At 43.4% G+C, this 14,963-nt stretch overlaps 1 protein-coding gene across 1 annotated transcript in view; it reads left to right on the forward strand.

Annotated features, from left to right (window-relative positions):
• Window positions 1–1,051: 1,051 nt before the first annotated feature.
• Window positions 1,052–14,963, forward strand: part of LOC126458207 (uncharacterized) — a 72,646-nt gene continuing 58,734 nt past the window's right edge. The window contains exons 1-2 of the mRNA XM_050095102.1: window positions 1,052–1,140; window positions 11,080–11,205. Coding sequence (XP_049951059.1) covers window positions 1,065–1,140; window positions 11,080–11,205 — 202 coding nt within the window. The 5' untranslated portion in view covers window positions 1,052–1,064. The remainder of the gene's footprint in view (window positions 1,141–11,079; window positions 11,206–14,963) is intronic.

Genomic DNA, 14,963 nt, shown 5'->3' on the forward strand with positions numbered 1-14,963 from the left:
TTAGGTTTTCATTTTATTACGAGTTAACCTGGAACAATTTCTGTGTACGAGTAAATCAAGAAACATCGTTCAATATCGGGTAGCTTAATGAGCCAAAGCATCTGTTAAGACGCTGATCTCGTATTTGGAAGGATGGAGTTGCTCTGTCCGCCCATCCAGATTTGGGTTTTCCATGGTTTTCCATGGTTTTTCCTGAATTCAGGGAAACTGCAAAACCGTCAAACTTGCACACAAGTTTTTTTTTATTTAAATGGTGATCAGTTTCTCACTTTAGTGTATTATTATGCCATCCATGTATGTTCTACCATAACAGAACATTGGTTTGCTTCACACAGCACTGGACTGTCGTACGCAAATAGTATCTTGCATTTAACCACTTATGAGTGGCAGTAGCATGGCTAGCGTACACACATTATGGTGACATGTGGACGGCTTTATAATGGACAGAAGTCCGAATCTCGTAGCTATTTAAATAGCAACAGACCTGTGCAAGTTTGGCGGTTCTGTAATTTCACTGAACCGTGGCAAGTTGCTGTCTATTGTCGTCCAACAAGCTGGAAGTGAGTTAAAATAGGGAAATCCCGCGATGGATCCTAAAGGCCACGGACAAGTACTTGCCCCATCATCATAGGCCATCTGTTGTATGCCCATAAAGCATGTTACTTATTCCGTGTGACGTATACTATGAGCTCTAGATTCGTATTGTATCACATTGACAGCTCCGGTATCATTGTGAGATGATCCTTCGATGAGTAAACATAAATTAAATAAATTAAATTAAATTACACAATTTTATTAAGACGATACATGTTGGACACTTCTGATGTCAGTCCGCAGGAAATAAATCAAGTTCACGGTTATCCATATGTAATTGCACTCCTTGTCGTCGGTCGGCTTTTCGGAACAGTTGCTCCCAGAAGGTGCGAATCCATCCGGTCGTGAGTGACGTCAGAGAATCGGAGGCTGCTTGCTAGCCTAACATCCGGTTCCCCCTCCCGTAGCTGTGCCGTATATAGCGAGCGCCGCCGCTGATGAGACGCCACAGTGGCAACTCGACATCCAGCATGGACGGCCTCTGGGTGCTGCTGCACGTGTCTGCCTTCTCACTGCTACTGCTGCTGGTCGCCACGGTCCCCGCCAGTGAGTATACACACATACACACACACAGACACACACACACACACACAGACAATTCACCATCTGATTGTTCCAGCGGTGATTATTAACTACCCTACAAAAAGTATACAGGACATCCAGTTTCAAAACGCTGTGCAAAGAGAACTACTACTCAGAATGATATCAAATTCGAACAGCATTTTACTGACGCACAGGGGAAACGCCATGGAAGAAAAAAAATTAGCGAAAATTTGGTCAATGGTTTGTTCTGGTGGCAGCTCCGTTATGCTCAGGGGAACATTGACGTGGGCCTCCATGGGTCCAGTGGAGCTCATGCAAAGCACCATCACGGTCAATGCAGACCACATTCATCGCTTCATGACGCTCATGTTTCCCGACTGCAGTCGCATTTTTCAGCAGGATAATGCGCCATGTCACATGGTTCAAATGGCTCTGAGCACTATGGGACTTAACATCTGAGGTCATCCGTCCCCTAGAACTTAGAACTACTTAAACCTAACTAACCTAAGGACATCACACACACATCCATGCCAGAGTGAGGATTTGAACCTGCGACCGTAGAAGGCGCGCGGTTCCAGCTGAAGCGCCTAGAACCCCTCGGCCCTTTGACCTATGGCAGCGCCATCTAGTGGGCCAACCATAGCGCCATCTGGTTTCCCTCTTCAAGCTAGAGGAGTTTCGTTGTTTGTAGTTTTTTCGTTTGACGCTTATTTCGTGAGATATTTGGTCCAGTCACGATCAATGGACCGCCCTGTATTCATAATATCCAAATTTCACGTCCGTCTGCAGCTGCTGGTGTAGGACGCATACGCTCCTCTCTAATTAGTGCAAGAAAATAAAAAAAAACAATGGCCTCACTTTGTAACTGTAACAGTGTAGCTGATCCTCATTCCTTTCCCCCATCCACTCCTATTCGTCGAACACATCCGCATCCTCTACACCTCCCGCCGCCTTGATCCCCCTCACCCCCTGGTTGCTCCTCTCCTCTCCGATCCCCACCCCCTGCCACGCCTTCACCGTTGTGTCCCCCCTACCCTCCATCTCTACACCCTTCATCCCCTTTTCCAAGGTGGCTTCCATCAACTCCCCCTCCTGGATGATGCCTTCTCTCCCTCCGTTTACCCTCCTATCAGATCCTCACTCCCCCTCCTTTCCTCTCTCCTTTTCCCGGGCTCCCTCTCCCCCCCTTCCATCCTCTTTTACCCAACCTCCCCTCTCTCTGCCCCCTGCTCTCCCCCGAGTCCTTTTGCATTTCCCTCCTCTGTCTCTTCTCATTCCCTCTCACATCTGCCCTGCCCCTCTCCCCCCTTATGAGTCCTCTCCCTCCTTGGTTCCCCCCCTTTTCGTTTTTTCCTCTCCTCCCTCCTTGTTTTTCCCCCTCCTCCAGGACCCCCCCCCCCCCCCAATCTGGCTCGGGAGTGTCATCTTTGTGCCGCCATTTTCGTGCAGTGTTTTACAGTGAGTGTTTTTCCAGTGAGTGTTCCGTATTGTGTCTTTTGGGAAGTGTTGCGAACGGCAATCGAACTGTCGCTGGATGTGATTTTTTATCTCTTGCAAACAGAAACCAGACTGTCGCCATGATTTTTAATTGTGTGTCTACTATGTTACTTGTCTGATTCCTGTGTATTTTATTAACATTGCCAAACCCTTTTTGCTTTCTATTTTACCTTTCCGCGTTTTTCCGCCATTTTTACACTTTAAGTCACAATTTTATCGCCTGTTTTTCTTGTTGCTTTCTTCTTCCGTTTTTTAAAAAAGTGTGTAGGCTGTAGAGCAGCAATAAAGAAGAAAAAAACAAATGAATCCAACGATGTAAAGGCAGTAGTTACTATGAAACTTTTTATCGGGTTGCAGAGAGTGAAATGGTATTAAATATGTCTCTTTTCCGTCATTACACCCTGATATTAGTGCATCCGTCACTCGTTGCCGTGCACACCTTTATGCTGCATAGTTCCAGGACAGGTGGACACGAACTATCATTTGCTTTACTTAGTGTGTCACTGCCTGGTACTTACTTAACCACTATCTCAGCACGACTCACGACCTGTCCTCACAGGATTACTTCCACCAGTACCTAGGTATGCAGCATAACTTCTGTGAAGTTTGGCAGGTAGGAGACGAGGTACCGGCGGAAAAGACTGTGAAGGCAATTCGTGGGTTATTCTCGGATAGCACAGTTAGCAGAACACTTACCAGTGGATGGCAAAGTTTTCAGGTTCGAGTCCCTGTCCCATGCACAGTTTTAACCTGCGGGAAGGTTTCATGTCAGAAGACTGCGTATCAGTATAGTATATGTCCCAGAGCAGTGCAGGATTGTGAGTGGCTTTGTTTTTATGTGAAATATCTTATCGAATCCTGGAGGGGATAGCTATGGTTGAGGCATATGGTACTTCTCAGTTGTTTCAAGAAGCACGTCAAGTGTTTGTAGAAACATTTCCCAAGGCCAGTATCCATACGAAGAGTAGCATACGAGGTTTAGTCAAACAAGATATATTTCAAATGCAAAACGATATAGTCAAACTTCTGATAGGAGCCCACAATCCGTTGCCAATATTTAAAAAAGTATTCCAGTCAGTTAAAAAAAAGATAGCCTGGTGTTAAATATATAATTTGTCGTAAAATGTTTCACGAAGTAAATTAGCAAGCATACAGTTTTAAAACTATGCTAAAGCTGAAGGACACGAAATGACAATTGCAACTAGCTTCTCGAAAACTTTGTCGGGGGACAAGTAGATCCGGTGTATCCGATGTGAAACTATGCATGGTTTCACTTCTCTTGCCTTGTTCATTCTCGGAACACCGGATATTGGATGGCGAGGAATTCTCACGAAGTATTCGAGCTCACACCACACGATGAGAACATTGGTGTTTTGTCTGCTGTTTCACATAATCGTGTTTTGGAACCAATATTACGTTACCACACTGTTAATAGACAATATTACCTCGCAGTTATAGCAGAATTCTGTGCACGTTGGACTGTTAATGAAAGAGTTTCTTCCAACAAGACGGAGCAACGTGTCATACGTCAAACGTCTCGCCGAATGTCATTAATGCAGCTATCACAAATGAACGAGATGTCAGCAGTGGACTGCACATTCCCCACAGTTGTCAATTTTCAGTTTTTTCCTTTGGAATTTATGCATTTAATCCTACAATATTGATGAACTGAAGGTAGAAGTACAGTGAGAAATAAACGAAATTGACATCAACATGATCAGTCGAGCAAAAATGTTGCCACACTGACCATTTTGAACATAATTTATAACGGAAATGCTAAGTAATACAACATTTAAATTATATACGATTCATAAAATTTGATTCCGACATAAGGCACCGATTCTGTATCGGTAGCGTTATGGGTTTTGTTTTTTGCTGGTCACTCTGTATTTCAACTATCACTGAAGTTTCCATCAAGCCCGAGATGTATTCTTTCCAAAGCAGTATCTGCCAGTAAACTTCCCAAATAGTATTTTCAAAACTTACTTCTTGTAAACAAGCTGCCTAGAGTTTTGAAATGGTATGACATATTGGCCAATATGATGGAAGAACATTCCGTCTTTTATCGAAGTCTGGAGACCTAGGCAGTACAGTGCGAACGTTATAACTGCAAATAGCGTGAGCGTAAATCAGAAAAGCCTAGATGCTCTGATACACAATCAAACAGATTTACAAATAAAAATCTACGTCCCTGGAAACGAAGTAACAGTTGTATTTGAGAATCGGCGTAAGAATGGATTCAGTGACGAGATACGAACTGTCGATCAGCTCGCCAGGGCGGGTATTTATTTCCTGTAAATGGTCATGCCTATGTGACATGTTTTCCACCTGCTCTGGCCTCATGGCTTTCATAGCTAGAACCATTCACCAGTGGAGAATTATCTCCACCACTATTCTAGTTCGTCTCTGTATCGTGGTAGAATATTACACCGTCATACGTGTATGCATTACACCAGCAAAAATCGGCAGGCGCTACGAAATGTTCGAAGACTTACACTGATTTCACATTAGCAGAGCTCAAATGAATGTCTTATTGTAAGTCATATACTTTCAGTCACAAAGGTAGAGTATGTTGTATTCGGGAGAAACTTTTGCATTAGGCAAATTTACAAGTTACGGGACAAACACAAATAACCATCATCTGTATACATTAGACAGATATACCTGAAAGCAGCAGTCAGAAAACTAGCAAAATTTTCTTTTTTTTCTTGTTTTTGAGTCATCAATCATCTTACTGGTTTGATGCGGCCCACCACGAATTCATCTATTGTGCCAACCTCTTCATCTCAGAGTAATACTTGCAATCTATCTCCTCATTATTTGCTGGCTCTGTTCCAGTCTCTGCTTTCCTCTACAGTTTTCGCCCTCTACAGCTCCCCCTAGTACCATGAAAGTTATTCCCTGATGCCTTAATAGATGTCCTACCATCCTGGCGCTCCTTTTTGTCAGTGTTTCCCATGCATTCCTTTTCTTGCCGATTCTGTCTAGAAACTCTTTATTTATCACCTTATCAGCGCACGTAATATTCAACATTCTTCTGTAGAACCACATCCCAAATGTTTCGATTCTCTTCTGTTCCTGTTTTCCCATAGTCCATGTTTCACTACCATAGATTCTCAGAAATTTCTTCCTCAGATTAAGGCCTGTGTTTGATACCAGTAGACTTCTATTGGCCAGGAATGCCCTTTTTGCCAGTGCTAGTCTGCTTTTCATGTCCTCTTTTCTCCATCCTTCATATGTTATTTTGCTGCCAAGGTTGCAGAATTTCTTAACTTCATCTACTTCGTGATCATCAATCCTGATGTTAAGTTTCTCGCTGATCTCATCTCTACTAATTCTCATTAGTTTTGTCTTTCTTAAATTTAATCTCAGTCGACATTCTTTACTTATTAGATCGTTCATTCCTTTCAGCAGAGTCTGTAATTCTTCTTCTTTTCACTGAGGATAGCAATGTCATCAGCTAATACCATTACGGGTATTCTTTCACCTTGAATTGTAATTCCGCACCTGAACCTTTCTTTTATTTCCATCATTGCTTCTTCGGCGAAAGACTACATCCCTGTCGTACAACCTTTTCAAGCCGAGCACTTTGTTCTCGGTTTCCACTCTTATTCCCTCTTGGTATTTGTACGTATCGTATATTACCCATCTTTCCCTATAGCTTACCCCGATTTTCCTCATAATGTCGAAACATCTTGCACCATTTGAAATTGCTGAGCGCTTTTTCCAGGTCGACAAATCCTATGAAAGTGTCTTGATTTTTTCTCTCCAGCTTCTGTAATTGCCCTTTTTAGAGATATTCATTTCTTTTCAACTGAACTGGCTACTGAGCCATTCCTCATCGTAGTTTCTATAGTGCCAGAGAACTTCAGGCATAGCTTCATTCTTTAGTACTTCGTTGCGTTTTGAATCTTCCTGACTAGTCTCTTAAACTTCAGATTACTCGTCATCACCACAAAATTGTGATCTCAGTCAGTAAGAGCTACTGGGTTACGCCTTACAGTCCAGTATCTGATTTCGGAATCTCCCCCTGACCATGATGTAATCTAACTAAAATCTTCCTGTATCTCCCGGCTTTTCCAAGTACGCCTTCATCTCTTATCCGATTTTTGAACAGATTATTCTCGATTACTAGGTGAAATTTATTACAGAACTCAATTAGTTATCCACCTTTCTCATTTCTAGTACGAAGCCCATATTCTCCTATAAACTTTTCTTCTATTCCGTCCCCTACAACCGCCTACAAATCCCCCATGAAAATTAGATTTTCATGTCTCTTTACGTACTGTACTGCCTTTTCAGTATCCTCACGTCCTTTCTCTACCTTTTCATCCTCAGCTTGCGGCATCGGCTTGTATACCTGAACTATCGTTGTCGGCATTGATTTGTTGTCGATTCTGATGAGAACACCCCTACCACCAAACTGTTCACAGTAACTTACACTCTGGCCTGGGTTCCTCTTCTTGACGAATCCTACTCCCGTTACAGCATTTTCTGCTGTTGTTTATATACCCTATACTCTTCTGACCAGAAACCATTGCCTTCTTTCCATTTCACTTCACAGATCCCCACTGTATCTAAAATGAGTCTTGGCATTTCTCTTTTCAGATTTCCTAGCTTCCCTGCCACATATAAAAAAATTCTGATATTGCGCCCCTAGACTCGTAGAACGTTACCCGACCGCCAATCTTTTCTTAATGGTCACCCCTTCCCTGTCAGTCCCCTCCCAGTTTTCCACCCCAAGGTCAAAAGAGTGCCCCGAACCTCTGTCCATTCCTCTGCTGTCTTTTATATGGCCTTTGGGTGATAAGACGCTACCATTAAATCATTTTTTTTAGATCCAAAAGCCTCTTCATGGCGCCCAAAAAAGTAGGTGGGGCAAAGTGCGCACGGTTCGTAAGCCGATATCTGGCCACCATGTTCCGTTCCCTACCCACAGCAACCAAGGGGAACGTAAGGAATAGGGAGTCAAGGTACAAAGAACGTCAATGATTCATTTACTCATTTTCCTTTCTAAAAACAAAAATATTATTAAGTCCTCTGAGAATAGCAGAAAACCGACGTCCCGGGGAGGAGCGTGCGGCAAGTCGCCGGACTCGGTGAGAGTGTCGTAGCATAGTTTTTTGGAGAAGAACTTTCCAATGTCCAGAGAATAACCGGTTCTAAGAGTGGAAAAGACGTGGATCAACTTCTCATTGCAGGAACACCCCAACACTGGCGTTAAGGAACACTACAAAGGAAACTTGAAAAAAATTGTGGACAACTATGCAATGGCGTTCATCAAGGAAATGCCAAGAATTTGGACATATTTCTCGTCGTGAGCAAACTCGTTGTGCACTGTGTGTCCACAAATCCACTTCGCGGTGATCATAGAATGAAGGCTCTCACGGCAGGTGTTGTCATCATTTAACACTTCCGGGCTGAGATGCCGTAGTCAGTACATAAAAATCTCCCCTGACGTTTCGCCTTCGACTGCGGAAGGCATCCTCCGAGGAAAATGGGCGAACTGCAACGAGAGCGCGAGTGAGCGCAGTATATATAAGCCATGCAGAGGGCGCCGCTGTCAATCACGTGACGTCGGCTGTGCTATGATCTCTGATATTGCTAACTTCCTCAATTGAAATTAATCGATTATCACGCTGTTGCTGCAATGTTGACATCCATATCCCATCCAGCTTAATGCCTTCATCTTTTCTATGAAAGTTATTGGAGTGTTTGGCAATCTCAATTGCCTCTCTGTACATTCGCCCATAATAACGCGACGTCTTTGCTATGACGGTCGTCTCCCTAAACTTTATTTCATGATCACCTTCCTGAAACACATGTTCCGCTATAACCGATTTATCAATATGTCCGAGGGGGCAGTTCCTTTTATGTTCACCCAGACGGGTGTTGATGCTTCTTTTTGTTGTGCCTATATAGACCTTTCCACAACTGCGCAGAATTTTATAGAGACCTGGTGTAGCTATAGGATGTCGTTTATCTTTTACGGATCTTAAACATTCTTTTATTTTCGTAGTCGGTCTGAAAACAGCTACCATATCGTACCTGCTTAAAATTTTTCCAATGCGATCAGTGACCTTACTGATAAATGCTAAGAACACTTTCCCCTTGGGTTGGTGTCGATCCTCGTCCGTCCTGGTTGTCAGTCTAGAGCGTAGTGCACGATCTATCTGTTGGAATACCCATTCTTCTTGATGGTAGCTGTAAGGTGTTCAATCTCATCATCTAAGTGAGCTGGTTCACATATTTTGTGCGCCCTGTCTATTAATTTTTTAATTACCCCTCTTTTATGTCTTGGGTGGTTGTTAGAATATTTCTGCTGATAACGATCAGTGTGTGTGTCTTTTCTGAAAAGACACTTCACGGTGTTTCTCTTCGTTTGTCGGAAGTATCCCGAGTCCGGAAAGAGGAGCAGTTGAGTAGGTATCTGATGAGGAATCGTATGGGTAATTAGGGCCAGCATCTGTCGCACCAAGAGCCAGACACCTCACGCCAATCCGCACACCAGGCGATGCTCGTCCTTGTCTAGAACACCACAGGCGACACACAACGGGGTGTCTGCGAGGTGAATCCCGTGAGGGCGTGACGGGCATATTTGCTTTCCATTGACAGTAAGGTACCATGCAGATTGGACGTCAGTGTCAAGATAAGGAGCGCACACCGATCGCCAAACGGCACTCCAGTCGACGTGGGAATGCAGCCCCTCAACCACATTCGTTGACCTGTGCTGCTGAAGGAAGCCATAGATCGCCTTCGTGAATGGCAAGTGTGTTGGCAGTATCGAAGTAGGGACATAGCTCAGTTCAATGAAAAATTGGCAGAAGTAAAAGAAGGGCAGGGAGCGTCCGAAAGCTGGATGGGGTCTGAGAGAGTGCGTGCAAGGGCCTCCAGCAAAAGACTGGTAAGTACTGTAGAACAACGGCACCAAAGCATCGTTTGAGAGCTGACGAAAAGGGCTGTTGCTCTGTCAGGTGAAGGTATCGTGCATTATCTTCAATAGCAAGCTGTGACAAACATATGGACACCAAGCATCTGATAAGATAAGATGTGAATAAGCAGATCCAGTTTCATGAAATTCGTTTTATCTACATACAAGTGAACTGTTATACTTACTAAAGAAATCTACAGTTTTCTTGTTTCAGTTGACACGTTGTACATTAGCGTAAACCATCCCGGGCGTAGGCTGAAAACACTGAATTAGTAGAGACTTGAAGATAATTCCGCGAGAGCTTAGTTACAATGTTGCAACAGTCAGTAGTAGCATAAACTGTACATACCCTACGTATCACTGCCATAGCGCTGGCGAAGACAAGATTACATGAATCGCACGGTGGCTTGCTTTAAGTAGTCATTCTGCCTCAGTTCCATATGAGATTCGGATGGAAAGCAATTGGTACAAGTGGTACCCTCTGCCATTCATTCCATTGTGATTTGCAGAGTAAAGATGTAAATGTTGATGTAGACTTGGGCATGGAATTTGTCAATAACGGACTTACCTAGTTACAGAAGGAAAGCATAGGGCTGATAAAGGCCTGAAAGCAAATTAAAATCGTTCCTACTGACACACAAACTTATCCTTACATAACATGTCTTATGAGGTGTTGTGCAAGAAGCATGTAATTGCTTAGGTAAGATGTACGTCAGTGTTGTAAGCATGTCACTATTTTTTAGTTTTGTCAAAGTAATATAATAATTATGACGTGATATAGAATAAAGGTTCTTAAACATAATGTTTGTATTGGTCATTCATGGCGTAAAAACCAAGTTACAGTAGACATGAAGGAACAGTGCTTGTGGCAGCACTTCAATTGCGAGTTTGCCTTAATGTTTCGAATACATTCTTGTGAATGGACATTTTGGGAAAGCATTTCTGGGGTTTGCCTCAGCACAATGTGTTCACCATATGTCTTCGAATTGCACTTTATTCGACATTCTCTTATGCAATGATCGGGCCCTCTATAGTAACATAGTAGCTGAGTTTATACTGCCAGACAAAATATCCAAAAGGGAACCAGTATCTACACAAGCGTGTATGTGGATACTGTTTCGCTTTTGCATGATATTTTGTCTTCCATTGTAAGATCAGCTACTTACTATGGAGGGCAACATGATGGCATAATGGAAAGCCGAATCCCGTTGGCTCTGGAATAAATCAGAGATGAAAATACAGTTGTTCGTTTATTTATTATCGGTTATATATTAATTCAAGGCAATTGCTCTACGTTTACAGGAGACTGCTACTGTTTACCATAGTGATGTCGAGCATTTGCCTTGAGGAACTACAGTGAAGTTTATTCAACGTGATTCGGAAAGAGAATCATAGAAGCGGATATTCTGCATGTCCGCCGGATATGCGGGAAGCGTCTAAGAAATATGTATCTTGTACTGACGCGGGCAACCAGGTAGCGAGTCTAAGGAAGGATTCTTACATTTCTTTTTCAGGTTCACATACGTCAACATGCAGAGTACAGGACTGCCCCAACTATCGCACCATACACTACTATGAGGATCTTGGCTGTGTACGCAGTGACGGCTCCAGCGAATGCTGCCCTACACGCTTCGATTGCAGTGAGTACCGCATAATCACCGGGGAACCGACCAACAAATGCTGTTTGACGAAAGTAACAACAGAATCCAGGGGAGGCTGTAGCTTAACAGTTCGTCTAGATAGATATCAACAGAGTCTGAGCGCTGACTATGTTTAACAATGTTAGGAGTGAAAATTGGTCATAGTATCGTAGCAGAATTCCTCCTAGCTTTCCCTATAGCGATTTAGGAAAACTAACCTAACCCTAAATACAGTTGTCCAGTACCTTAATACAGCGACGCCCACCCAGTTTCTCAGTTTCTTTAATTACACACTGAGTCATTCCCCTCCCACTCTCTTAGCGGAATTCGTGAGGTACTTACACTCCCTTCCTGCAGTCTGTGTTCACGCTAAGGAGAGAGGGTGATGAGGAAGGACAAGGGCAGATCCCCGCATGCAGCCACAAACCATAGGGTGACACTAATGTGTGGTGCATATCATCGAAACTTTCTAATATTTGTTTAATATATACACTACTGGCCATTAAAATTGCTACACCAAGAAGAGATGGAGATGATAAACGGGTATTCATTGGACAAATATATTATACTAGAACTGACATTTGATTACATTTTCACGAAATTTGGGTACACAGATCCTGAGAAATCAGTACTCAGAACAACCAACTCTGGCCGTAATAACGGCCTTTATACGCCTGGGTATTGAGTCAAACAGAGCTTGGATGGCGTGTACAGGTACAGCTGACCATGCAGCTTCAACACGATACCACAGTTTATCAAGAGTGGTCACTGGCGTATTGTGACGAGCCAGTTGCTCGCCCACCATTGACAAGACGTTTTCAGTTGGTGAGAGATCTGCAGAATGTGCTGGCCAGGGCAGCAGTCGAACATTTTCTGTATCCAGAAAGGCCCGTACAGGATCTACAACATGCGGTCGTGCGTTATTCTGCTGAAATGTAGGGTTTCGCAGGGACCGGATGAAGGGTAGAGCCACGGGTCGTAACACGTCTGAAATGTAACGTCCGCTCTTCAAAGTGCCGTCAATGCGAACAAGAGGTGTCCGAGACGTGTAACCAGTGGCACCTCATACCATCACGCCGGGTGATGACGAATGCTCGCTTCCAATATGTGTGCACCGCGATGTCGCCAAACACGAATGCGACCATCACGATGCTGTAAACAGAACCTGGATTCATTCGAAAAAAATGACGTTTTGCCGTCGTGCACCCAGGTTCGTCGTTGAGTACACCATCGCAGGCACTCCTGTCTCTGATGCTGCGTCAAGGGTAACCGCAGCCATAGTTTCCGAGCTGATAGTCCATGCTGCTGCAAACATCGACGAACTGGTCGTGCAGATGGTTATTGTCTTGCAAACGTCCCCATCTGTTGACCCAGGGATCGACACGTGGCTGCACGATCCGTTACAGCCATGCGGATAAGATGCCTGTCATCTCCACTGCTAGTGATACGAGGCCGTTGGGATCCAGCACGGCGTTTTGTATTACCCTCCTGAACCCTCCGATACCATATTCTGATAACAGTCATTGGATCTAGACCAACGCGAGCAGTAATGTCGCGATTCGATAAACCGCAATCTCGATAGGCTACAATCCGACCTTTATCAAAGTCGGAAACATGATGGTACGCATTTCTCCTCCTTACACGAGGCATCACAACAACGTTTCACCAGGCAACGCCGGTCAACTGCTGTTTGTGTATGAGAAATCGGTTGGAAACGTTCCTCATGTCGGCACGTTGTAGGTGTCGTCACCGACGCCAACCTTGTGTGAATGCTCTGAAAAGCTAATCATTTTCATATCACAGCATTTACTTCCCTCGGTTAAATTTCGCACCTGTAGCACGTCATCTTCGTGGCGTAGCAATTTTAATGGCCAGTAGTGTAATTGACGCAGCTGTAAAAGAAAATTCAGGCAATATAAAACATTTTTTAATTGCAGAGCAGAACTTAAATCATAATTTTACTTGCTACAGCTGGCCACTCATCATCTCTTTAACAGCTTTAATCTGCGTTCTAGATGTTTCTATAAATTCATGTGAGTATTGGTATTGAAAAGAAAAAGTCGGAACCGTTCAAAGATTACGATTTGCAATAAAGTAGTCGGCCAAGTCAGGACTTTTGTTGCTCTGTGAGGAGGATCGCCGAAGTGAGTCAAATAAGTTTGTTTGTGTCGGTAAAAAGTGGTAGTGCAACCTCCAGGCCAGATAAGATGAAACGCAGATCACATCAAACGTAAGTAATTACTTAGTTGCGTTACGTAAAAAATTGCGGCTTGAACTGTTTGATAATCTAAAAATAACAAAACTGTATCGTTATAGATCCCGCTGATGATGCCTGTAGGTTCAGAATAAGGGCGAAACGCGTCTGGGAAAAATAAAGTTGCAGCAAGAAAATGCTGTTTTAGTTACGAAACAAGTATGAGTCAAATAAGTTTGAGCTGATGTATGACACTATGAACAGAAAGCTTACCAGCAGAACAAATAACGAGAAGACAGTATGATTTTTTCTAGTAACAGCACTGCCTGCTCTATCCGTCTTGTGTGAGAAATGGGACTTGTATAGAAAGAAGGGGCTGTGGAAATAGTGAACGAGTGGCTGCTGAGCACGACTGTTGAATATAACTTCAGAGACTTGATACGGAGACGCGCAGTAAAAAATATATGTGATGCTAATGAAAAAAATACAAGAATAAAAGAGCAACTAGTGCCAACATGTCTTATGGTTGGCAGAAAATAGGCTTGTGAAAAGTATTTTCGGTCTACAAACCGACTGATCGTAGGGGTATTCCTTCTTCGAACTCCTCTTTGAGAGAGACGTACTTTTATCAATCGAAAAAAAACAAGAAGAAGCAGATGAGAATTTTCTCTAAATGGTCAACTTCCTTCAGTTTCCGAAAGATCTCCAATCCAGTGCATTACCTATCAGTCACACCCAAACGGTGCACTGTGGGCATCCCAGGTCATCAGGGTACTTGTATGTATCACCAGACATCAGTGTTGTTGTGTTTTTTTGTTGCAGTGAGGTTAGCTCTGACGAGTAATGCCGATAACATTTATGAACTTATTGATAATTTAAAATAGAAAATAGAAGTAATAAAAAATTAGTATAACGGCTTTTGGCTGTTTGTCTTTCATGAATCATCTGAGATTGCAATTGATAATTTAAAATAGAAAATAGAAGTAATAAAAAATTAGTATAACGGCTTTTGGCTGTTTGTCTTTCATGAATCATCTGAGATCTGCGGAGCACTGACAGAAGGAAGAACTATAAATTAAAACTGTGTGCCGAACTGGGACTCGAAATAAAAACCACATATTCCGGGGAGGGGGGTGGAATTTTCTCCTACTATCTAAGCCGTTCACTAATAAATGACGGCCAAGTCTCAAAGTTTCATTTCGGCCAGTACCTCACTTCTACTTTCCTAAATTTAAGAGAACTTCTCCTGCGTATCTGCACGACCAGCAGTCCTGGACAAAAATAGCTTAGTCACAGCCTCAGGATCTTTTTCCGGAATGAATATTTCAGTCTGCAGTGGAGTGGGCGTTGTTGTGTAACTTCAAGGCAGTCGTAAACTGTGGGTGGGAATGGGACTCGGACACACAACGCAGTCCTTCACAGGCGATGATCTAACATACAGAGCTGTCCAAGCAGTTACAATACCATCAGTGTCTGTCTCTCGTCTTCCAAACATCCTCCCAGGAGTACTAGCACATCCAGGTGTACAGGATAGCCCCTGCAGGATCTGGTAAGAGGCACAGCC

Source organism: Schistocerca serialis, chromosome 2 (assembly GCF_023864345.2).
Source record: "Schistocerca serialis cubense isolate TAMUIC-IGC-003099 chromosome 2, iqSchSeri2.2, whole genome shotgun sequence".
Lineage (NCBI taxonomy): Eukaryota > Metazoa > Arthropoda > Insecta > Orthoptera > Acrididae > Schistocerca > Schistocerca serialis.